The sequence below is a fragment of the Spea bombifrons genome, chromosome 9, assembly GCF_027358695.1.
Source record: "Spea bombifrons isolate aSpeBom1 chromosome 9, aSpeBom1.2.pri, whole genome shotgun sequence".
Taxonomy (NCBI): domain Eukaryota; kingdom Metazoa; phylum Chordata; class Amphibia; order Anura; family Pelobatidae; genus Spea; species Spea bombifrons.
In genome coordinates this window covers 19,408,078-19,433,923 of record NC_071095.1, presented here as the reverse complement: position 1 = coordinate 19,433,923, position 25,846 = coordinate 19,408,078, and the positions used below count along the sequence as shown (strand labels likewise).

The following is a 25,846-nucleotide window of genomic DNA, read 5'->3' as shown; positions in this document are numbered from 1 at the left end:
CCCATGATGCTGAAGAAACCTGCCGGTGACAGTTCATAATGAATAGCAGGGTGAGAGATTTAATAAAACAGAAACCCACAACTCTCCCTTTAGTGAATAAACCTCAGCGAGCCATCAGAACATCCCTACGTCAGCAGTAATCAGAATTAAATACTGACTTTGTAAACCACTTAGTTTTAAGGGTTCTCACGGCGGCACAGAAAACATTACATTTTTTGGAAACCAACCTCTCCAAGGAAATGTTTTCTTTGTCCAAGTGCTTTTAAAACTGTCCTCCTCAACTGTTCATATCTGACAACACATCAAAAAGCTGTTTTAAGTGGAACCCTCCATCTGTGACAGACACAGCCGCGGTAACATTATTTCCCTCGTGTTCCGAGGACGCTGAGTGAGGGACTACTATACAAGTCAAATTCCATTTCTGAGAAGAATGTCACACATACGAGTCAAGTTTTTTGGTCTCTAACGCCCCTCTGCGTATTTCTTTCCACGCGCCCACAGTCCTCAAGGATTCTCGAGCATAAAAGACTTATAATTACGGAAGTCCACAAGAACATGACTGCTTTGTAACACGCCACTGTTATGGTTAATTATATATGTGACACGCAGATTATACAGGTGTTCTTGCCGTGTAAGAGCCCTGAATAAATGAGACCTTGTTTGCATAATTAGAGGGATATATGTGCTGCTCCATGGGGCAGGCAGACGCCCGCAGAGTGGCGGCGCTGGGAGGGAGATGGATTTCTACTGTGTGGTCCGCCACGGGCCGCGTGATCATTGACAGAGCTGATGTCTGATTGAAATCTATGAGTTGGGGGCTACTAGAGCATACCTGCCAACTTCAACCGCTCTCCCCGCCACCCCGGTGGAATGTTCATCGTCGGAATGAAATAGAGGTAGTGCAGGCTGCCATTTGCTGCCAGCAGGGGTAGGGTGCAGTGACTAACATGTACACATCTCTGGTGATAGTGGGAACCCCTGACAAGTAGAATGGCAACCTTGGACAGAGCCTGGAGATGCAGGGGCTGTTTTTTTTTAAATGATGTAAGAGGAATATAAATATCAGCCGGCTAGCGGCCGCCTTTCATCCAGAGGTCTGGAGTGTATGAGCACCTGGCTGGTCTGATCGCGTTTCAGCCGAGAGGAAAGCATTCCCGGTACATCAGCGAGTGGCCCGGAATAGAGCAGCCAGGCCGATCTTTGGTCTACATTTAAAAAAACACATGGACGAAAACCCCTTAACCCCTGCCTGTACAGACTGCAGCTGCCAGTTTCTTTTATAAATTCCAGATCATGAAATCATCTGATTAAAAAAAATATTTATATGTTTTGATTGGAAACAGCTTCATACTTACTAGAAGTCCTGATTTGTCTAGAACTGCTTGGGAACTTTACATAAGCAATGACTTGTAGGTGCAAACTGGCAAGAGTTGCTGTTGAGGGACCTTATTACCTTACCCTGCTTCAAGCATTTGTCAGACCTTACTAAGCGCATACTAACCCCACACACACACACCCTAATATTTCAGGGTCCAAATCAGTTCACCTGTTGTTTTTTTTGGGGGGGGGCAAGAAACAGGGATGAGGCCAGGTTGGAGTAGGTCTTACAGCTCATGGGCTGGTCAGAGAAGATCAGAAGATCTCCCCAAATAGCCCATGATCTCCTCTGCTGGCAAAAGCAGGACAGTGGGGCAGGTGCCTGAAACTACATGGCAGTCACAAAAAATCGTTACTGTTGGGAGATATGAGATTGAAGAATCTGAACCTTCATGATTCTGTGTGAAGGTATATCTATGTACCCTGAACCTCAAAAGAATATCGTGAGTCAGGGTAATATTATGAGGCTGACTGCATATTGTGGAGGCGGAGACAGTACAAAAAAGGATTGTTTACAGTAAGGGCAATAAAGATGTGAAAGCCACTACCGACAGAGGTTGTGTTATCAGATCCAATAGATGCCTTTAAATATTAAGTGTATATAAAATGAGGAATATACATGTTGGTCCAGAAATTGGATGCTATTTTGGAGTTCAGAAGGATTTTTTCTCCTTTTTTGAGGCTCAGTTGGGTTCTTTGTCTTAGGGATCTCCCTAACCAGCCCAACATTAGGGAGCATGAGATCTGTCACTTCAGACCTCAGCTTCTGTGCTGCATAATCACTACACACTGGCAAATGATGCAGAGTGCTGTCTGCAAATGATGCAGATATGATGTCATACCCCTGCACTCTGCATCAATAGCTGACGCAGTGATAAGGGAGCTGTAAAGCCTCTGCTGGAGCCTGGAGTGACAGACCTCGCGCTCCCAAAATTGGATGGAGGATGGAAGATGAGAAAGGTAAGAGATGGGGAGAAAAATGTGTAAGGGCAGTGTATGTGTATGTGTGTGTTTATGGGCAGGTGTGTGTAAGGGCAGTGTATGCGTATATGTGTGTTTTATGGACAGGTGTGTGTAAGGGCAGTGTATGCGTATATGTGTGTTTTATGGACAGGTGTGTAAGGGCAGTGTATGCGTATCTGTGTGTTTTATGGACAGGTGTGTGTAAGGGCAGTGTATGCGTATGTGTGTATTTATGGGCAGTCGTGTGTAAGGGCAGTGTATGTGTATATGCGTGTTTATGGGCAGTCGTGTGTAAGGGCAGTGTATGTGTATATGCGTGTTCATGGGCAAGTGTGTGTTAAGGCAGTTTTTATGGGCAGGTGTGTGTAAGGGGAGTGTAGGTGAATATGCATGTTTATGGGCAAGTGTATGTAAAGGCAGTTTGTATGGGCAGATGTGTGTTAGGGCAGTGTATGTGTTAATGGGCAGGTGTGTGTAAGGGCAGTGTATGTGTAGATGTGTGTTTATGGGCAGGTGTGTGTAAAGGCAGGGCAGTGTATGTGTATATGTGTGTTCATGGGCAGGTATGTGTAAAGGCACTGTATATGGACAGTCATGTGTAAGGGCAGTGTATGTGTTTGTTAATAGGCAGGTGTGTGTAAGGGCAGTGTATGTGTATATATGTGTTTATGGACAGGTGTGTGTAAGGGCAGTGTATGTGTATATGTGTGTTTATGGTCAGGTATGTGTTAAGGTAGTGTAGGACAGTCGTGTGTAAGGGCAGCTTATATTCGTGTTTATCTGCAGGGGTGTATAAGGGCAGTGTATGTGTATATATGTGTTAATGGGGAGGGGTGTGTATATGTATGTTTATGGACAGTCGTGTGTACGGGCATTGTGTGTGTATATGTGTGTTTATGGGCAGGTGTTTGCAAGGGCAGCATGGAAGAGCAGTGTATGTGTATATGTGTGTTCATGGGCAGGTATGTGTAAAGGCACTGTATATGGACAGTCATGTGTAAGGGCAGTGTATGTATTTGTTAATGGACAGGTGTGTGTAAGGGCAATGTATGTGTATATACGTGTTTATAGACAGGTTTGTGTAAGGGCAGTGTATGTGTATATGTGTGTTTATGGAGTGTCGTGTGTAAGGGCAGTGTATGTGTATATGTGTGTTTATGGGCAGGTATGTGTAAAGGTAATGTAGGGCAGTCGTGTGTAAGGGCAGCTTATATGCATGTTTATCTGCAGGGGTATATGTGTTAATGGGCAGGGGTGTGTATATGTGTGTTTATGGGCAGATGTTTGTAAGGGCAGTGTATGTGTGTGTTTATGGGCAGGTGTGTGTAAGGGCAGTGTATGTGCATATGTGTGTTTATGGACAGGTGTGTGTAAGGGCAGTGTATGTGTATATGTGTGTTTATGGGCAGTCGTGTGTAAGAACAGTGTATGTGTATATGTGTGTTTATGGGCAGGTGTGTGTAAAGGCAGTGTATGTGTATATGCGTGTTCATAGGCAAGTGTGTATTAAGGCAGTTTGTATGGGCAGGTGTGTTGTAAAGGCAGTGTATGTGTATATGTGTGTTTATGGAGTGTCGTGTGTGAGGGCAGTGTATATGTGTATTTATGGGCAGGTATGTGTTAAAGGTAGTATAGGGCAGTCGTGTGTAAGGGCAGTTTATATGGGTAGTGTATGTGTGTGTTTATGGGCAGGTGTGTGTAAGGGCAGTGTATGTGTATATGTGTGTTTATCGGCAAGTGTGTGTAAGGGCAGTGTATGTGTATATGTGTGTTTATGGGCAGGTGTGTGTAAGGGCAGTGCATGTGTATATGTGTGTAAGGGCAGTGTAAATAAAACAGCCTCTGTAAAAAAAAAATTGCTGAGAGGCACAATTTTCCATTCTTGCCTCCGCCGCAAAAGGAGTTAGCTAGCATCGGAGGGTTGCTGTGTATTGTGATCCATACGTGGTGTTGTATATTACAAACATTATGTCTTCAGCATATGACTCGGTGACTCCATTCTCTACGTTCTTTTAATGTATCCTTTTCACCAATATGTAAAAAGGCAGAATTTGTTCTAAGAGCTTATAGAGCAATTTGAAGATTTTGGAAGGCAACCAAGGGCAATTGTAATAAGGGGATTTTACAAACTCAGTTGATGCGAAAGGAAATAAATGAGAGCAAATAAAATAAGTGAGAGAGTTGGACTAAATAAGACCAGAACTGTATTTGAAAGGAAGACATATTATTTTAATCTTATTTTCTTCCCCTATCCTGGAAACATTTCTGTGCTAATAATGGAGTCTTTCTTCACTCCAAAGGGATGAATGACATTAACGGGTAGCAATTGATAATTCGTATTTATAACTGAATGTTATTGTTAAGTAACATTTACAGTGTTTGGCGCATTCTCTACTTCTTAACATATCAGATGACCAAAGAAAGACAGGCAGCGACAGAATCAAAACCTGGCACTGACTTAATCAGCCGAACGCTTCAGCACTTCGAAGGGAGAGCAGTTTGATTTTTCTCCAAATCTTTTAGGAGATCTGGATCATTATTGATCTCTTCCAGTAAGAAGAAAAGAACTGTATCTACTTGGTGTGTGCACGTTACAAGCTTAATTTTAAAGTATTGACGTTGCCTGAGGAACAGACAAGGGTAGAACTTTGGGGTGTAGAATAGTGGTTGTTGGAGTACAGCAGAATTGAGTTGAATGTGAGTTCTTCCCTGATGCTGACTGGCTGGCCAAGCAGCGGCTAGGACCATGGAAGAGACTTTTTCTTCCATAGCTCTGGATCTGCAGCTTCTCCTGAAAGGCAATTGCTTATGTTTGCATATTAATGTACTTACAAAGTACCTTAGTATGATTTATTTGTTTAAGAGTGTCCTTTAATGACATGCTCTGTGTTCTAGAGTATAGCAAACCATGATATTACGGCCGTAAATTTTATTATGCCGTTTTTGTGGCAAGCCTGGATCCTTTTAGCTGCAGGAAACTAGTATGTGGTCCCTGGTAAATAAAATTAATTAATGTAGCATTGTGTTATTCTCTTGGTGCATAAATGGTTAAAGAGGATCCAGTTAGTATAATTTCTAGTATAACTTAAAGAGTAGGTGCCATGACTAGTACTACCAGCCTTCCCGTTTACCTGGGGCTATTGGGGCTCATGGGCCGAGAGGGGACATCCTCCAATCAACCTTGATCTGCTCACTGAGGTGTGAAATCCTCATGATGTACTGAAGCTATGTGCCTGGATATGATGTCATAAACCGATGTTTGGCATCACTACCGTGCCACTTGACTTTGCCTAACCCTCGGACCAAAAGGTGTCCTTCTCGTTAATGTTATGGTTCTCCACCAATTTGTGTTTTACTGAAGGAGATAAATATTTTTCATATATATTTCATTTATATTTATGAAGGTAAATTTAATAAGCCCCCCAAAAATCCCATAACAAAGCAAAGGCCATTTTTTAGTCGAGAAGGCTTTTTTCCTCTTCTTTGGGGCACAGTTGGGGGTTGTGTTTTGCCTTCTTCAGGATCAACAGCAGGAGTGACCTTGATGGACTTTTTTCAGCCTAAAGTTAAGATTTTCTCATCTATAGGCGTACAGTGAATTTCCAGTACATATACGTTGCTTAGACAGGTTTATTTAGTAACTTGAGCTCCGAAATGTAAGATTCACTTATTGCCACCTTTTCACCGCAGCGTTTTAAATGGCCTACACAAAAGAGATATCACATTAATGAGCCGAATATTACATTTTTTTTGTTATCGTCCGTAGTCATAAATTCCCCGTATTCCTCGCTTCTTTATACAATGCGCCATTGTGAGTTTTTCATGAGTGTTATTGTTACTTTGAGGCTAGCAAAGATTGAATAACAGTAGGGATCCTCTGATGCCATGCAGATAGGCAGCATGCACCTTCCGTAAGAAAACCATTTAACAGCCACTGGCTGGCAAAATCTACACTATTTCACATGTAGGAAATGTGACGTTATGAAGTGTTTGAGCTTTTAAAGCTTAAATGTGCTACAAAGGGCCATTTTGAGAAAAGGTTGACAATACAACAGCAAGGAACAATGATGTATCCTATTTTTGCCAATCTCTGATTCAGCTTTGCTCATGTAAAAGCACGATCCTCGTTGACTCATATAGTGTAGTGCTGGTAAACCACCGGCCACGAGGACCACAAGCGGGTCAAGAGGCTTCTTTCAAAACAAATGGAGCAGATTGAAGGAATATCCAGGTCCCGGGCTGTTTGTGACCCTTGAGAGTCCGAGATCCGTTGATAGCGGTATATAATATAGATAATAGTTAATTCCCTCTTCTCCTTGTATATGTTGGTTTATGCCTTCCAGAGGTATTACCAGGCCCAGACTTGCCATCTGGCACACTGGGCAAGGGAATATCTGAGAACTCTCCGGGTTTGACCAGGAGTCTCCGGATGAATCATTGCTTCCCAGGGTCTCCAGGTCACTCTTTCCACTTTACTATGCCTGCCGTTCCCAATTCTCCTCCCACTCGCAGCCAATTTAATGACTAACCATGCCCCTTTTGTGACTTGCCACACCCTTATGTTTGGCTAGTCCCACCCCAGCAAAACCTCTCCCTCAAAAGTTAGCGTACCCTGGACAGTCCCCAGGTATGCCGGGGGCCACTGGTTGGGTCATGCTGTGTATGGCCAGCGGCTGGATATGAGCAGCCACACGTACACCATTTAGCAGTCTCTTAACCACTCTCTATAGGGAACTTACAGCAGTCTAAAAGTATTGTTTCATTTCATGATGTCCACCTTATAGACCGCATGGTAATTTTCAGTTGAAATCTTATTGGTTGCCCCCCATGAGTTATTTAAGAGTGTCCGAGACTGTCCAAAATCTGACATATATCTGTCTAGGTTCCCATTTTCTTTTTTCACAGTATATACTTTTTATGCACAGAGCCGCGGGATACACCGTTACAATTGGAGGATTAGGTCCTTAATCGTTGATTAATCTGGGTAGCGAGTCCCTCCGATAACTAATATGCTAACCATCTGCTCGCTGATCCTCTCTGACAGTAATATTTACTGTTGGGAAACACTTTTGTTGCAAACAGACTTGTCTGAATTATCATTGAATGAATTTCCATTCCAACAATTTGAAAGCTTGGCTGCAGACTTGGACGAGTTCACTGCTACTGAATATTGTAGTGTAATAAACTTGGGTTAGGAAAGAAAAAAAAAATTATATATATATATAAATTTATTTCTTTCATATAATAGTGAATTCTGTGAGATGAGACTAACAACTAATTAAGGTTTGATTTTCGTCATAGCTACAAGAGGAACGATCAGGTCGGCAGGGACATTCTGTTGGTTGCTATCATGATAAGAGCGCTTTTCAAACTTTATATCAAAATAACTTGATAGATGACAAGGAGGAGATCACCAAGAGGTTCTCCGGACCTCTGGAGGGTTCCTGACTCTTGTAGGCCCAGTATGTTTTCATAATTGAGCTTCATAACTATGCACGGGGTATATTATTTCTAAGCCTTTGTGTTAGGCATGGGCAGGACTGGCCCTTTGGCACACTGGGTGCTGTTGACCATCGACACCCCATGCTCGCCCTATCTGGCGAACGATTATCTTGGCTTTGTCTTTGTCTGTGTCTAGTTATTAATTTATAATGGACTCTGCACTCCCCTTCGTTCCCCAAATATCTTTATTCCGCCATATCGTGATTGGGAAGCAGTGGCGAGAATCGTCCGATGATGAGGAAAGAGTGCTGCAGCAGCAAGGCTGCAGCTTCTTCTTCAGCACATAATTTTTATTTTGTTTTTTTAGTGCATATTAAAATGCAGATAACTTAAATATACTTTTTTCTTCAAACATTTCTTAAACAATTCTTAAATTATGCTAAGTGAAGAATTCAGCTCCATATGGATCCGATTTGTCCTACTCTGTAATGTAAAGTTTAAAAAGTCCGCCTTGAGAGCTGTCAGTAAGAGTTCTTGGTGTATTTTTCTTCACGCCGTTCCTTTTGGCTTTGAGACCTCACTTCTCTGCCATTCCTTACTCAAGAGGAAGGAGGACACAGCCAAGGTGGTAATGAAGAGGATGTCAAATTATATTATTATAGCAGCCTCTAACGTGTGCACGGGAGCGCAAAACAAAGCCGGTGAAGTGATACTGATGTGCCTTTTCTATTTTTACCACCTGCCGGCTCCGGCACGTTGAAAGGTTTTTATTTTAAGAAGAATTATGTTTTATGATGCATAACATATTGTAGAGGAGCAGCGGGTTATCTTTAGCTCCCGCGCAGGAAATTCTTTTTTTAAAAGTTCCTGTTATATGTCCCCTAAAACTTTGGCTGAAAACAGCTCAATACGGATAATGTATTTATAGGAATATGACGTGCGAAGGAAGGTAGTACACCTGCTTCTAAAATGCCAATTAAAAAGGTTGGTTAGTAATTGGGGACTGTTGCTTTGTTTAAGCCGTCCGTATTCTTCTTCTTTGGGGGGGGGGGTGTTCTCAGCTTGAGTTAAATGTCAATAAATCCAAAAACTTGCTCTAGATCTTGCATAGAAGTGGGCTATTATCAGCAACGTGTTCTGGCGTAGGCGTACGGCGGCAGTCCTTGTGGTCAGCAGATCCAGCCACCGGCAGTCCTCGTGGTCAGCAGATCCAGCCGCCATCTGAATCTGTCTCTGGATAAAAACCGAAAGAAGCTCCTTAAAAAGTTGCCACTACGTCATGTGTCTCGTCCGTCGCTCTCATCGCCAGCTTTCCTCTAAGACGCAGGGCTTCTGGCAGAAATAAACGGCTGAGCAGTCAAGTCGTATTATTGACCCTTTAAAATCTGAGCTTGTGTTAGCCACCAGAAGTCAACTGGAAATAAAACACATTATGTCAGAGTATTTATGCTACAAACACAAGGAGTGTTTTGCGGTGTATATATTAGCAGACGCGGTGTATGTATGTATTGTTAGCATGTCTGGGTTTCTGGGATATCATCTGACGTCTATCCCATGCATGTTTGAATTCCATTACTGTATTAGCCTCCAACACTTCCGCTGGAAGCCCCCAAGGCTGATCCGAATACTCCATGCAGAGTCGGTCTTCTTAAAGCATGACGTTTCGTTCAGGACTGGGCTGCTCGATGCATTAAACCGGAAGGGGGCAGCTGGTGGGGGGGGGCATGGGGCCAAAAAGGAGCCTCTACATTAAGTGCCCATCATGTGCTTTTTTTGTATGTTTTTTTCTTTTTTGTTTTGTTCTTATCCTACTTGTGAACACTTCCCAAGCCATTACTAGTGCCCCCGCGATCGCTGAGCCGTGTTAATATAACCGTGAGCAGCAAGTCACAGTGCATTCCATCAGTGTCTGTCGACAGAGCAGTCCTCGCTTCCCGTGGACGCTTCACATGGTTTGCTGTTGGTAAACGAAACGCAGGTGTCCAATATTTCCCCCCCACATCACAGACAAGGGTTCGCCTGGTACACAGAGTCAGTCCTGTTAGACGTCCCTGTCTCTTTCCATTTCTGCGTAGCGGCGTGGCGCTGGCTTCTGGCTAGAAAACCGTCGGAAACATTTCTCTCGTCCACCCTCTCCCAGCTCCGGAGTAGAACGTCACGTCTACTGCCTTCATTCTGTCTGGGTAAGCAGTAGGCAGCAGCGCAGGCAGCTTTAACCGGGTTTACCGTCGACAATTTGGAAGCCATTGGGATGGAGCGGCAGACGGCATGGCAGTCGGTGAACTTGCAAGCACCTGTCCAAAGTCTAAGGCGACTAACAATAAGTAATATCATTGAGACGATGGAGCACATGCTTAAGTCTATCATGAATTTAACTCATCTTATCATTTTTTGTTTTCTAAACTAAAAAAAATCAATACAGAAATAGGGGAAACGATTCAAGTCATGGCTGCTTGCGCGCAGGTTGGGAATCAATCCAGAATCAATCTGATTCTGGCACCCTGATAAGCATCTGATCGGTTCCATGTCTAATCTAATTTAACAGAATAACACGTTTATTCTGAATGTTTGACTGCGCCGTATTCCCCCCAACAGATAGCTGAATGTAGAGCCATGTGAGTAAATCTCATATCTGGGGTGGAATAAAAATGCACAGTAATTCATGGTTAGGGCAGTCAGCAGGAAGCCGATTATTTATGCTTCCCAAGGAACAATATTTAAAAAAAAAAAAAAAAAAAAAGAATGATTGATAAAGATACTTCCTGTTAATAGAAGACCTCAAAATGTATATCTTGCTCATAACCTCTTTTGTAAACTGATTTTTATAACAATTATCTGTACTGTGTATTGAAAAAGCCCTGTGATATACAATATTTTTATACCTTCTATATACATTTCTGTACATTCCGCAATGTGTTACATTTGTATCTTTCCACCCTGATGCTCAAAATAATAAAAATGTTAACAAAAACTAGACGCTGCAGTTAATAATGACATTTAAAAGATACAGAATAGCTGACGCCGTTGAGTAAACAATGTAATCATTGGAAATAAGGAGTTGATTTGGGATGACCCGAGCCCATTTAACTCATCCATTGATGGTAATGTCTGGCTCTGCACTGCCCCCTAGTGTATAAATGGGATTTAACGGATTACACAAATCCTCATTTCATGGGTTACAATTTTTTATTTAGCTCAGTGGGGTATTTTTCTAGAATAACGTTGAGTTATTGCTCTGTTGACATAGTATTTAACGCGGCATTTAGTTTGGTAGATAATATTCCATACAGTAGGATCATTTGTATACCGATCCCTTATTTACTGAATGCCCATAAAACAGAATGTGACGGCAGGTAAGACCCGTCCAGACCATCTAATCTACCCGTTTTTCCTGCTGTAAAGACTCAGGCCTTTTCATACCTTGATTAATGTGGTAGCACATGCTGGTAAAGCACAACATAAAGTGCTCAGAGCATATACTGATGCAGTCATCCACCTAAAATGTCAGCAGAAGACTCCTGCCTGCTGATAATAGGAATGTTGGCAAGCACAGAAGCGCTACAAGGACATACACCAGCTTTAAAACATCCCTTGCCAGGAAATGAAAGCACATGTGACATCACACACTGCCATGATTTGTGCGTGCAAGTTACTAGCAGTCTCGGATGGACTGGAGGACGGACAGGGGGATAGACAGATAGGAGATAAATGGACAGATGGATAGATGGATAAACGGATGGATAGGCGGATGGATAAATGGATATACGATAGGCATATGGATAGGTGAACAGACGGATGGATAGATGTTAGATGGATAGTTGGACTGATGGATTGATAGACGATAGGTGGACAGATGGATGGATAGACAATAGGCAGATGGACAGACGGATGGATAGATGAACGGAGAGATGGATAGATGATAGACAAAAGCAACAACACCTAATCTGTATAAAAAGGTAAATAAAAGCAAAAAAGTAGTAACATATATGAAAATTATAATTAAGGCAAAAATTAACAATTATAGTATCAACTTTATCTTTGATGTTGATGGTTTTCTTTGTTTTGTCTCTGTAGAGTGATCCTTGGTCATTGTACAAAATTATTTTGGAATAAGCAGGAGGTTTTAGACCTGTTCAGTTGTAATTAAGTTCTCATCAATATTTAATTGTATCCACCATAAGAGGGATCATTGTGCCAGGTGTTTGTGGCCATCGACTGGGAGCCGACATTTAACCTGCGCGGTAAGAGCGTCTTGCACAGTTTACTGGGTGGTCTTTGTGCCAATTCATCAAGCCCTACTGGATCTCTGTGATGTAGAACCCACAATTTTGGATGCTTAGAATGCAAACCTTTTTAAGCCATTGATATATTCGACTATCACTAATTTCCACAATAAGCATTTTCTTCCTGGACAAACGAAGCAGCCGTTGTTCTTAACCCTCCAGTTTCCCAAGCTAGCGGTTTCGCTCGTGCTTTGATTCCGTGGCCATTATGACACTTTTAATCCGTCTTGTAATTCTAAATCACTGAGTGCTTTTGACAGAAAATCATTATTTAATCAAAGCAGTCATAAAGGACAGGCTTACACTTCAGCGGCTCCGAGGCTTCTTTTTCATGGACCCCATGATCTCCCCCGCCAGCCATATTGGTGAAGCATTGTATATGGTGTGTGGGGGGGGCCTCCTGGTCATCACGTGGGTTACTATCTACTTACTGGTCTTTATACACAACCTTCTATGTTATTTCAGAGTAAGCTGGGGTGATTGCGCAAGATAAAAACCTTTATGATAAGATGAGCGCTGACCGACTTGTCAGATGCAGTACTAAAGCGTAAGGCTGTTCTTATTAAATGTAACTCCAGGACACCTTACGCCTCGAGAGGACCTCGGTACATGTTTACTTTGTGATTTATTGATAGCTATTAATATAACAGAGTAGGTTTTTTTGATGAATAATAGATTTTGTATACAAAGTTTCATTTAGAAACATGTTTCCTGCTATTTCTAAACACATCATATAGACTGTTAGGTCTGGAGAACCCTGTGATAGCCTCATACCTGGCAAACAGGGGCATCAGGGGAGGAAAAGAAGGCATTTGGGTCCCAAAGAGGGGCTAAAATTGGAAGGTACGGGATATAGCACAGGTTAAGTGAAAAGAGCAGCTGCCCCAGGCCAAGTCAAAGGGCAACATCTCCCTCCCTGCCCCTTCCAGCAAACCCTGCTGACCTCCCCTAAGAAGCAAGGATATTATCTCATATCTAGCTCTGTTCTCTGTCTAAGGTGGCCTGTGAAGGAGCAAACGATAGAGATATGTATGAGAAGAGGCACAGATCTGTTATCTATGGGGAAACCGGCAACAGTCGCATGGCAAGTCTGTCTCCCTGGGGCTAAGCCTTATCAACCCTAGGCTTAACCTTTCCTGACTTCTACTACACATGATTAGTGAGTTCATCCATTGAAGTCCCCAGGAAATATTCATAAATATTATCAAAAAGCATCAATTACACAAAATACATAAAGCACCAAAGCAGCTCATGTTGTATTTCTGCTTTAACAATGCCATTGATGGGCCATCCATTTAATATTTCCATTGTGACATAACATTGCATTTGTAAAATAGGAACTCTCCTAAGTCCTCGCACACTTGATCTCAGTTTGCAGACATGAACTTTAAATATTAAAATGCCATCTGGGATCACAGGTGTAGCCAGGGCCGTAGGAAGGGTGAGGCGAGAGAGACACTTGCCTTGGGTGCAGCTGTGAGGGCCGCATAGCCGCCTGATCAGCAGCTGCAGGACTGGTTGGGGAGATCACAATCCCCCTCTAACCGGTCCATCATTAGGGAGCGCAAGGTCTGTTCAGCTTGCGTGCTCCCTAATCACTGCGCGCCAGCTAATGATGTCATCCCCGCGGTCTGCATCAATAGCAGGCGCATGGTAGGCGCATAGTGATGATCCCTAAAGCGGAGGTCTTAAGTGACAGACCTCACCCTCCCAAAATTGAATGGAAGGTGGAGAATGGAAGATGAGATGGGGAGAAGGGAGTGTAAGGGCAGTGTACTTATATGTATATGTATATGTATGTGTATGGAGAGTGTATGTATGTGTAGGGGCAGGTGTGTGTAAGAGCAGTGTAGGTATTTGTGTGTTTGTAAGCTGGTGTGTTTGTATGTGCATATGTGTATGTAAGGGCAGTGTATGTGTATATGGGCAGGTGTGTGTAAAGGCAGTGTGTATGGATAGGTGTGTGTAAGGGCAGTGTATGTGTATATGTGTGTTTATGGACAGGTATGTGTATGGGCAGTCATGTGTAAGGGCAGTGTATGTGTACATGTGTGTTAATAGGCAGGTGTGTGTAAGGGCAGTGTATGTGTATATGTGTGTTTATGGGCAGTCCTTTGTTAGGGTGGTGTATGTGTTTATGCATGTTAATGGACAGGTGTGTGTAAGGGCAGTGTATGTTTATATGTGTGTTGATGGTCAGGTGTGTGTAAAGGCAGTGTGTATGGGTAGGTGTGTGTAAGGGCAGGTGTGTGTATATGTGTGTCTATGGACAGGTATGTGTAAGGGCAGTGCATGTGTATATGTGTGTTTATGGGCAGTCCTGTGTAAGGGCAGTGCATGTGTTTGTGTGTTAATAGGAAGGTGTGTGTAAGGGCAGTGTATATGTGTGTTTATGGGCAGTCCTTTGTAAGGGTGGTGTATGTGTTTATGCATGTTAATGGGCAGGTGTGTGTAAGGGCAGTGTATGTGTATATGTGTGTTTATGAGCAGGTGTGTGTGAGGGTAAAAATAGCTTGGGGGGGCACGATTTTCCATTCTTGCCTCGGGCGCAAAAGGCGCTAGCTACAGCTCTGGGCGTAGCATTAGAATTTCATATACTTGGCAACAGGATGAAGAATGATGGCGCTGACCAGTAGAACTCAGGATATGATACACAACATTCCAGACAATAGATGACTACAAAGCCCATCATCCGCCTTCAAATTGGCAAGAACTTTTTCCTGAGTGCTTCATGGATACTCATTTCATATTATGGAACGAGTTACCTCTGTAGCACCAAGCGACTGACGAAAAGTAAATGTTACATCGAGAAAATGAAATTAGTAATTTAAGTATAGAATTTAAAGGCAGGTAATGACTGTTCAGCTCACCTACTGCCAATTTGTATGACTTCTCGCTGTGTTATCTAAGCCCAATCTAATAGACACCTCTGACTCCTTACTGTACTGCCTGTGGTAAAGGATAGAATTGCTCAGTCTTAATCACCCAGCAGGACACTGACTAATAAAAGCCAATAGAGGATGGGGCGCTTTCAGCCTGTGGCCACCAGGCACTTCTTAATTTGCCAGATAAACAATTTAAGACTCCTCTACAAACTTTGAAAGCGAGGAACAAACAAATTGTTGGCTGGATTTCATGTGTGCTCCTGGTTTCCAAAAACCATATCTGTGTCACCAATGTCACCAACCATTACATCGCCTATGTGTGAAAAACCTTAATTAGCCTCTCTTTATATTCCTAAGAACACTCATTTCTGCATTATTTTTTTGTTTAAAAATCATGTGTTTAACAACGTCAGCAACTCTCACTGCATCCACATATTCCTTCTAACCCTTGACTAGTTAGGTTTTCTTCTGCAGAGTTTTGCCAGGACTTGAAATGGCTTTATGATGTAATAAGGATATTTTGATCTTGCAGTGGCTTGGGTATCACAAAATAGCCTGTCTTCCCTGGTTCTGCTCTTCCCTCTCGTGTGTCTCCGAGCTCCGTTTTACGTATGGCTTTCTCCTCTCCGTGACATGTTCCTGCTTAGCGTGGCTCCCTCGTAATGTCTGCCTTGGCACAGATCACCGCAGAGAAAGAGTCCCTCACCGCCGAGCAAGATCAAACCCGTTCCACAAGGAATACCACGATACATGTTATTATCTCAACTTGCTTCGCACTCCTTTTTTCTTCTTTCGTTGCCTCCCTAACATCGCCATAGCAACGCAGGATTTCAACAGAAAAAAATAACTCTAAATATAGATTTCAAATCCCTATGCTTTCAGCTAAAAGCCCGAAGCCACAGTAGATGGCCGGAAGGATTAGGAACCGAACGCAGAAAATTATAGACAGAGTGGATTGAAGTGGAAGGGAAAATGGCAGATTGTTATCTTGGAAGCTTCAGGTCATTTCCGACTGAATGCATGCGCAAACAGACTTCCTGCTTTCATGTCCCGTCGGCAGTGAGGCTCTATAGCGGATACGTCATCGTACAACATCTAGGTTTCAGATCTGTAATGGTCAACCCCACGCAGTTATGACTATAGCTATATATTTTGTCTTCAATACTCAAATGGAGAGTTTGCAGGAGCAAGAGCTTGGCTGGCCCTGTATAATGTATAGTCACATCGGTGACAGTTCTCCATGGTCTCCTTGCCCGTTCAATTATGCAATATACAGGACCAGCTGAGCCGTTCTTCTCGCTGGAGAACCTGCCAGTGTTGGACCTTCATAATGAACGGTGAGATGAGGGGATTGAAACCACAACTCTCCTGCCAGCCCTTCCTTTAGTGAATAGAACCCACGGAGAACTCAACTTTCTAGATCAGAAATTTCTTTACTTACCACTTCAGCTCTTTCTCTCTTCTTTTTGAGGGATTACTCTTCCACGTTCTCTTTTTCCTTCTACTAATTCTCATTCTATTTTTGGTCTTCTACTACTAACCGACCCCTTTACATCACGGTGACCAACTCAGAAACCTACTTCTTTTCTCATGCCTTAATGGTTTACAGAGAGGCAGCAGGGGCTTCCATTTTATTTTTGGTCACAAGGACCTTTCATAACATAAAAAGTACTCTTCTATTAACCAGATTCTTCCTTCTGCTGCTTCTTGAGTCTTGATTATTCCTGAAGACTCCACTCTTGACTGGAGACCAAATAAGATGCTTTGTCGCATTTTCTGTTCTTCTCTCCCATAACTCCGGGCAGACCAGGGTCTTGTCTTGTATATCTGCAATCTCCAAGATATTCATTTCTGTTACAACATTGGTAATTCATGTTACTTTTGTTTCTTGCGTTCCCAGCGTACTGTGTTGTGCTGCGGTTCCTTTATAAATAAAAGATAATTATATGAACGGTTTTGTCTGTATGAAGAAGGCTTCCCAGCAGCATTGTCAACTCTGCTTATATTCATCTAGAACAAACAAAAATGCAAATGCTCAAGGTTATTCTTTACCTAGAAATGTATTAGGCAGAACTGATCAGCCCGTTGAAAACCAAAATCCATTATATGTGCACCAAGCCTCTGAATTACAATGAAATCAAACAATTAGGATTTAATATTTTACCAGTAAATGGGGTATGTGATATGTAATTTGTCATATTGGACCTTGTACTGTCAAGCACTCTCAATAGAAGTTTGGAACTCTATTGTTACAGTGAAACAATCTAAAATATTTCCGTGCTTTAATTGTAACCTTCTAAATGAAATGTATATCAAGTACTTGTTATAACATTAATATTTTACAAAAAGATGTCATAAACCTTTCTTTTCTCAATTAGCCTTTACTTATTTTTGGAAGAGCTGTTACTAGTGCTCCATTTGCCTTGGGCAGGATCGCAGGTCCCTCACCCACATCTTATTGCCACCAGCTGCCCCTCTTGCCTCGTGGAAGTCACAGCCTTGATTCCTGGTATAGAACTAAAATATTTTAAGGTTTCTTAAGTGGTGTAGAGTAGTTCTCTTGCTCATTTACTGCCTAACATTGGCATGTTGACCAAACCTGCCTTACATTGTGTTACATAATAAAGAACATTATCACCATGCACAAGTATTCCTTTAGAATTTTTGTTGGCATAGTCAAAATATGAGTTTGGCATCTACAAAAGAGAGAGGGCGACACTGAGCTAAAAGAGAGTGGACATGTATGTAAATGGCTGGAGCCACCATGAAGTCCATCTTCTTTGGATTGCTCAGTTTATGTTATAACTTGTATAGAGAATAAAGCTTGCAAAACTAAGTAACGAGTCTTCCAGTCCAAGTGGCAAGCCTTGCCAACAGGGCCAGTAAAATAGAAGCCCAGAACATATTTAGCCAACCACATGTTTATACAAAAAAAGATCAACCAAGGATGTAGGTTGCCCTTTGGAGCTTTTCAGACGTCACCAGTGATGAAGTCTATGACCCTACCTGGCCACGTCCTTCGTGTCCCACCCTGCCCCCTGCTGTCCTATGTCTGCCCTTGACTCGATTCTTTTAGATTTAGCAGTGTGATTTTGGGCTTGTGAACCTGGGCTTCATTTTAATTTCATCTTCTGCCCATGAACTTGGTCTTCAACATGGCCATGCTTAACCCCATCTCAAACTACTGCTTTACTACTGGACCAAGTGAAGTCCCAACATGAGACTTGTTTTGCAGCAGCCATAAAGCAGGCAACACATCACAGATAAGAGGCAGCAAGTGAAACAAATGAAGGCTAGCTTCAGTGAGAAAAACAATGCTCATCACATCGGTAGCAAATGGATATCACCATGTAACCTCTAATACAGTAGCAAACATTTGAAGATACATTTAACAGAATATTAGTAAGACGTTCCTTTTAACAGTGTCTTAAAATGAGAAATCATGCCTTTTTATTATAAAATCAGACACGGCGCCATTACTTATTGTTTTATTTTCTTTTAAATAGCTGTTTGACTGCCAACAGGGCACAGCCAAAATTGATTTCCAAGATGCATGGTCAACATTACAGTAACAGTGTTCAGCAGATTAGATTTCTCTGGAGGATTGAGACGTTGCTTCAGATCATTATTTTTAATGGTCCTCTTGGAGTGGGTTTGTAATGATAGATGATTTTCAGCATGTGATCTTTATTACAGGTTTCTAAACACCAAGAGGAGAAAGCATCCGGTAATCAAATAGCCTTATGTTCACCGGTCTCGCCCAGATATTTCAGACGTAACATTCTGTTATATTCCAAACAGTCATCGCCTATTTCTTCATCCAAATAAATCTTGATGCTGAAATGTAAATACAATACATTTTCCTTCTCTTCTACTCATGGTTTTGAAATATAGGAATACTTTAAAGGGTAAGCAGGAGCCTTTTCCAGCCATACCGAACATCTTTTGCTAGATAACGGGGAATCAATTGCAGACGGTTGCAAATGTCACAGGAACATCGCTTCTTGGTTCTTACAATGGAAACACAATAGAAATATTAAGCACTCCTACCAAGCTGTCGGAATTGTGAGGGTGGAATAGAGTTGTGGTGGAAAGAAGCCTGATCTCTTAAAAAGCAGCATCGGTATTCTGGAGTGCACACAAGGTTATTGAGTCAGTCCTCGGTGTGTGTCATGAACAATATGCCTCCGCTGTGTCTTTCAGACAAAGATGTCTAGCAAAGAAGCTTGATAGCTCTTAAAAGAAGGTAATGGCTTATTTGCTGGTTTTGCCCTGTATGTTAGTAGGTTTGGTTGGAGAACCCATACAGCCTGGTCAACCACATCAAAACCATGGGGAATGAAGGCGCAGACATAGATAAGGTATTTGATAGCCTTGCCTATTATGAGGGTGATGCGTGGAACGATGTCGCGACTGTGCTGAAGTGATAGCCGTTTTGGTTATGGTCGTCAGTTGGCATATAGTCATACTTGGCAACGTTCTTCTTTGACCAGCTCAAGCGTGGGCAACCCGAGACGTCATCAAGATCTAGAAATAACCCGTCCACCTTAAACATTAGCCAAGTAGACCATATCAATTTTATGTTCGTGTTTTGTTGAAACTTAACATGCGAGACCCAGAGATCTTCCAGTCGGTTGTTGAAGAAAGTAGATTGTTGAAGGGTATCTGTTCCAAAACACAACTGGGGGGAAGCAACAACTTTAAGTCTATTTGGTTTGATTACACTTTACCAGTGCTGTCCAACTGTTAACCATCAGAATGTTAATGCATCTTATAGTTGCTTCATATGGCTATTAATATGTGTGAGAATAAAATAGTATTTATGACACCAATTGATCTGCATAGTTCTGATTAGATACAATGGTCACGGTAAATGATGGATATCAACTGGAGACCATTAACGTCCTGCAAAATCCAGCTGAACTTGACAACTTGATCAGTTCTTGGTCTTCTGAAATATACTAAGCTCATCATGAAAAGAAAATTCAGATTTTTGGTAGGGTCTAACCGCTTTTCTGCTTCCCTTCTGCATTACTTGATGATGGCTTCTTAACCCGTATTACAGTGTGAGATTAGTAACAACCGGGGCTTTCACTTTCACCCATTTCTCTCCTTTCTTTTCTGATTTATTCCTTTTTCTTGCCTTGTGACACCTATTATTTTTCCATCCACAGCAAAACTATTCAGCTCAAAATAATTGATGACGAGGAGTATGCGAAAAACAAGACTTTCTCCATTGAACTGAGGGCGCCACACCTTGTGGACTTGAGTGTGCAGAAAGGTGTAGTAGCTGCACTGTCACACTAACTGCCTTCGCTCTTTGCGCTAACCTTCCTACTACCTCTAACTCATCCACCCTCCCTGCCGTCCTTTCCCTGGGCTTTTATTTATTTGCTTTAACTGATTTAACAAATCGTTTCTTCCTAACAAAGCTGTGCGTGAATATCACAACTCACCCCTTTTTGCTGCCAGGGGGACAACGTTTAGTTTTTTCTAATAATTAGCCAAAGAACATTAAAGAGATTGTCACAAAAGAAAGGTCTGAGGGATTTTAGAAGACTATAATAGGGCAACGCTAACATATAACCACAATTACCAATGAGACCTATTAGAAACATGGCGCCTAGCCCTGTCTCCCCACCATTTTTGGACCCAAAGTCAGCGGTCCTCAGCTGACTTCACTTTGCCACAAGCCACAATGCTGTTAATTTGACCAAAGAGGCCAAGATGTCTCTAATGGTGTCACACAAAGGATTCCATTCCTTCATTCCATCCATTGTCTGATACCAAGAGTGTTATGCTTTGTTTCTTTCTGAAAAAACCTTACCCCCTAAAAAAAAACCATACATAATTGTTACTTTTTGGGCTGCCCTCTTCTCTGTCCATTTTCCCTTCTTATCCTCCTGCAACCCATAAGAGTTCCGGTAAAGCCGGCTTCCGTGATCTCCGTTCTCCAGTCATGGTGCCGGACTGTTAAAGATGAAACAAGGACCTCAAAGTATGATTTAGAAACTGCACGTCAATAAGCGATGGCAGTGATGTTTAACCCCTTGGCAGCGCACATTTTAAATCGAGGGCAGGGTAATTATAGCGGCCGCAGGGTTTAGCCCCTGCGGACCACAGCTATCCGATGCCATTTACATTTACTTGCAGGCATAACATATTGCTTTCTATGCCATAACAAGGTATATGGGTCAAACCAACTGGGAGCTGCATATGTAAAAACATGAATATTTCAGTGAAATAAGAAGTTTCCCAGACGATCCCATTGATACTAACTTCTAGCTATGGTATTACTTAAGCTAGCATGGAGAATGCAGGGATACATTATAAAAAATAGGATGTACAATCCATCCTAAAGTTATTAAAAGGACGTTCTAGCCATCATATGCTCTTCAATGCGTGTGATACTCAGGTGTCCCCTTTTTGAAATGCAAGTAGGGATTTAGTGTTCTAGGGGGTTAAATGACACCAGACCGGCTGCTTCAAGCAGCTAAGTGGTGGAAAATCAGACTGCAGCTTCTCCTAAAGGTAAATTGCTTGATCTGTTAGTTCCCACAGGTGTCCATTTGTTTTTGGACAACAAATTCGGATTGCTTTTTCCATTCGCAAGCTCAATTCATTGTCCCTCACCCTCGTTCTCACAATGTCTCCCTACCTTCACCGACAACCGATTTTGTGTCCCCATCTCTTTTTTCTGCAGCTCTGCTTCTTGTTTTGCCTCTTCACTTCTTCTGTCTTCTTCCTTGGTCTGCTTCTCCCCGCTATCCGCTGTGGAGCCGCCATTTGCGGAAGTACTCCAAGACGCCAGAATCATGCAGACGGATTTGCGGCGATAGAGAGGTGCAGAAATGCTTCTCTTTCTTCGAAGACCTATCTTCATTACTCTGGCCTCTTGGAGTACTTCTGCCCTGTCGCCGAAAGTCTCCTGGAGGCGAGGAGCGGATAGCGCGGAGAAACGGACTAAGAAAGAAGACAGAAGACAGCACAAGAAGCTGAGCTGCTCAGAATGCACAAATTTCTGCATGGGAACAGTAAATTCTCCCTTTAATGAAAATAAAGTATTATGTTAACATGGCAGCACCACGTTGAAGTATTTCCCTGCATTTGTTGGTAAAACCTTGGGACTTGGTCCAAGTGTTCTAATAAATCCCACAAGAACCTTGGATTTGTGATGTCAGCGTTTGGCAGAAGCATGTTACCCTCTATGTTGAGATTGCCGTGGTTGACTTGTTTGGGAATGTCGTGAAAGTAATTCTTGTATATTTCTTGTTTTAATGATCACTCTTTAGATTGAAGATGGTTTGTATTGGCAAGATTTTTTTAATGATATATGAAACCATTTTGGGCCCAACTGGCTGGATCCTTCTCTCAAGGGTTTTTGGACTAGCCTCGATTCTTTGTAACAAGCTAATTATTTTAATTGCATTACATAGATAGCTTTGTTTTCCAATTATATGCAGCGCTTATCACGATAAAGGTTGGACAACATTAGTCTATGAGACACCCACTATTCATATCTGTCGTTGCCAGTACTCTTACGAATAAAATGGAACAATGGCCGTTGTAGGAGGCTGGCTGGTTTATCCTGTGGGACATTTGACAGATATGACACAACCTAATGTACTCATTTTAACTGACAAACCAGATACTTTGGCTGTCCTTGGGGTAAGATTTTGTCAGAGGGCTGGAAACTTTCTGGCATTCGGTGCCTATGCTGGATTAGCCGTTCCCGTTCTTGGAGCAAGTCCTGATAGGCGAGACAAAAATCAGCCCGAACCTTCTTGGTGAGGGTAGGGACACCAGACAGATCTTAGATATGTCAGATTCTAGTGATCATCAAATAAAATGGCAGGATGGGTAGTTTCATGGTGTTCCATTCCTCTGTTGCCTGCTTCAAGAGTTCCAGGTCCGGAACATAACATTTTTGTATTTTTATTTCTTTCTTTCTTTATTTTTTTTTACATAAGACAACTAGGGTATCCATCTCTGCTATGTGATCTCTGGGTCTTCTATTCCAAGGGAATGGAGACATCGTGAGTTAGCGTGGACTGTATGATTTGCTGAATATGTTCTTGAAAGAGATGGAATTCCCACTATCCCTGTGAAGGAAATGACTTTGCCCCATATGAAACTGCCAAGTAGGCAGACCCCAGGAGTCTAGGGGCTGCTTTATATATTTGAACGCACTTAATTTCTATAGGGTGGATCTACATGTTTTGTAGAATTTCTTTTAAGGTGCATGAGATCTAATATTGGATAAAAATAAAGGAAAAGAAACATTGTCATTGGTTCTTTGGGATGAATCACGACATAATGGAAGGCCACCTCCGATGTTGTATTGGTTTCATCTACACCATTTTGTTCGGTTTCCATTCCTGAAATCTCTACATTTGTGTTCAGTAAGCATCACTTTGTAGGGTTAGAAGAGGTTGAGAATCATCATAGCTGTAAGGCTCTCATCAGGCCGTGTAGCCGCGTGTTCTATACAAAGGGAAGGGTATTATGCATGCCTTCAGTGTTTCCGTAACCTGCCCTTTAAGTGCTTACAGTATGTTAATTGCGCGCCGAATATATTGCAAAGGCAAGAAATTGCTTCAGACGACTTTAATCCTATTCACTTGACTGCGTGGAGCTTGAAACAGAATGACGATACTGAGCCCAGCCTTTTGTTACAGAAATTGTATACAAGCTGCTGTGAGAATTAATTACTCTCGCTGCGCAGTCCTGGCTGGTAACAGAATTTAGGACTAATGACCAAAATGTGTTTACTCGTTTGTGCATTTTCTGTACTAATCGCTCAAGAATCATCGTGAGATCTGATGTCGGCCATTAACACGAATAGAAAAAACTACTTTTTATGGCTTTCATGGTGAAAAGCAATGTGGTGCTTAGTGGTGCTCGTTACATTACGCTCTCTGATTTTTAAAATGGCTAGTTTTGCTGTAGATGATCAAGTTGGAGAGCTAAGAGCATCTTGCTGGTTACCTCATCTGCTCCTTTTTAATCTTTATCCATCCATAGGAACATAAGTAGAAATATAGAAGGCGGATGAGGCTCATTTAGCCCGTCAAGTCTGCCCATATTGACTTCATTGGTCTATTTATTGGTGAGGGGCCCTCTCTATGATCTGCCCATCATCACAGAAGGTCATCTATGGCCCTGATGTATTTTAGGAGTAGCTCTTCTCTGCATCTTGGAGGAACAGGACAACATAAGGCAAGTTCAGCCGTCGAACAGTAAGGATCCAACCTTATAGCCACTATCCTTTAATAGTAACCTTTCGTTGAGACCTCATGTTGCTTCCACATCAATGCCCGATCATTTTTTTTTTTCCTATCATGGCTTGTTTTTGTAATTTTTTTTTTTTTATCAAGTTCCAGAATGTAGATAACAGATTTCGACGGAACACACGGTCGTGTTTCCATGACACCGACTGCCTTAAAACAGGTAGCATTGAAGCTGTGACTCAGTCCCTTTCCAAACAGATACAACGCTTAGTAACATTACTTCAGCAAAGACATGACAGATGACAGCAGTAGCATTCTAGGGGTTTTTCTTTATTAGTCTCGCTAAAAATAACTTGACTGCCTTTCACAATAACAGGGATTGTATCGTTAGATCAGCCTCGCTGGAATTCAAGGAGGTTCTGATCATTTTTCCATCGGTTGATCCCTGATGAAGGTCACTGTTTTGAGGGGTGAAATGTCGGCTATCTCTAATGCATTAATATTTCTTTTAGTGGTGACCCATTGTATTTCAGGGCTGTTGGTGAGGTCCGGTGGGGCTCAGGGTGGGATTTGTTTGAATACAGAAGTTCTTATTAGACATTGTGTTTTCCAACTGGTTCAGCCATGTAAGGATCAGATAGGACTCGACATAATGGGGGTACTTTGACATAATGGTCGTCTAAGCAATATATAGCCATATGGTGTGATGGAATATCTTGCCTTTAGGCATAACTGGGGTATTAGATTTTCCTTAAGGGGCAAGGATATAAAAAAGACTAAGGCTAGAAACCTGTGAAATTTGACGATTGATGGTACTTTTGTTTTTGGGCTTTCTGGACAGTTGGTCTTACAAATGCATGCCCCTTGCAGATAACCCACCTGTTGTTTGGTGGGACACATCAAATGTACATGGAGTTAACACACAAGGGTGGGATATCTTGCTAAATATTTGCTCTTGTACCAAGAATCAATGAGCCCTATTAATAAACAAGAAAACAATAGAAAATCTCCCAATTCTATCTATTTGGTGGGTATGGTCCCTCTTTTATACCCAAATCATGGTGTTGCTCTTTCGTCCTCTGATGTCCTTCTTTTGTAGGAGTCAGAATGTTTGGTGGGTATATTACAGGATGCTACAGTTGTAGAAGTTACAATAATATGTATAGAAAGAGCAGTAGGCCCATTCGTGAAAGTGAAAATTAGTCTTTTCCTAAATGTCTTAGTTACATGAGGTCAGAACGTGACCTAAAAAGTCTCTGCCCGTTAGCCACACCCCTAACCACACATAAAAACTATGGCATCTCCTGTTGGCCAATTCAGATGTTAGGGGGAATGACAGTTTGAGGGCAAAGTTCTAAATATGGAACTTGGAATATTTGTGCCGAGTGTATAAGGTTCTTAAATTATATTTTAAACCAAAAAAGACTTTCCAATCATTTATGTCATTTTCTAAGAAGAAATATTTTAGATAAGGCTTTTCTGAGCAACTGTAATGTTGTGTATAATATTTTAGAGCCGTAGGTGTCTATATTATCGTTATGCACTGGATTTGTTTAAATACGAGTTTATACTTAGATAGAATTTTTGAAAGTCGATTGCTCTCACCAACAATTTTTTATTTATTTATTCTTTTGAAAACAATTCGTTGGATAAATATGTAAAAAAT

General features: G+C 41.9%; 1 protein-coding gene across 4 annotated transcripts in view; it reads left to right on the top strand.

Moving 5' to 3' along the window:
• Positions 1-25,846, top strand: part of SLC8A3 (solute carrier family 8 member A3) — a 68,407-nt gene that overhangs the window by 27,910 nt on the left and 14,651 nt on the right. Inside the window, exon 3 of one of the 4 annotated variants that reach the window (XM_053475660.1) lies at positions 20,125-20,231. The exons of 2 other annotated variants lie outside the window; for them this stretch is intronic. In XM_053475660.1, coding sequence (XP_053331635.1) covers positions 20,125-20,231 — 107 coding nt within the window. Of the gene's footprint in view, positions 1-20,124; positions 20,232-25,846 lie in introns of those variants that run through there. One more of the 4 variants, XM_053475662.1, reaches the window with a different exon arrangement.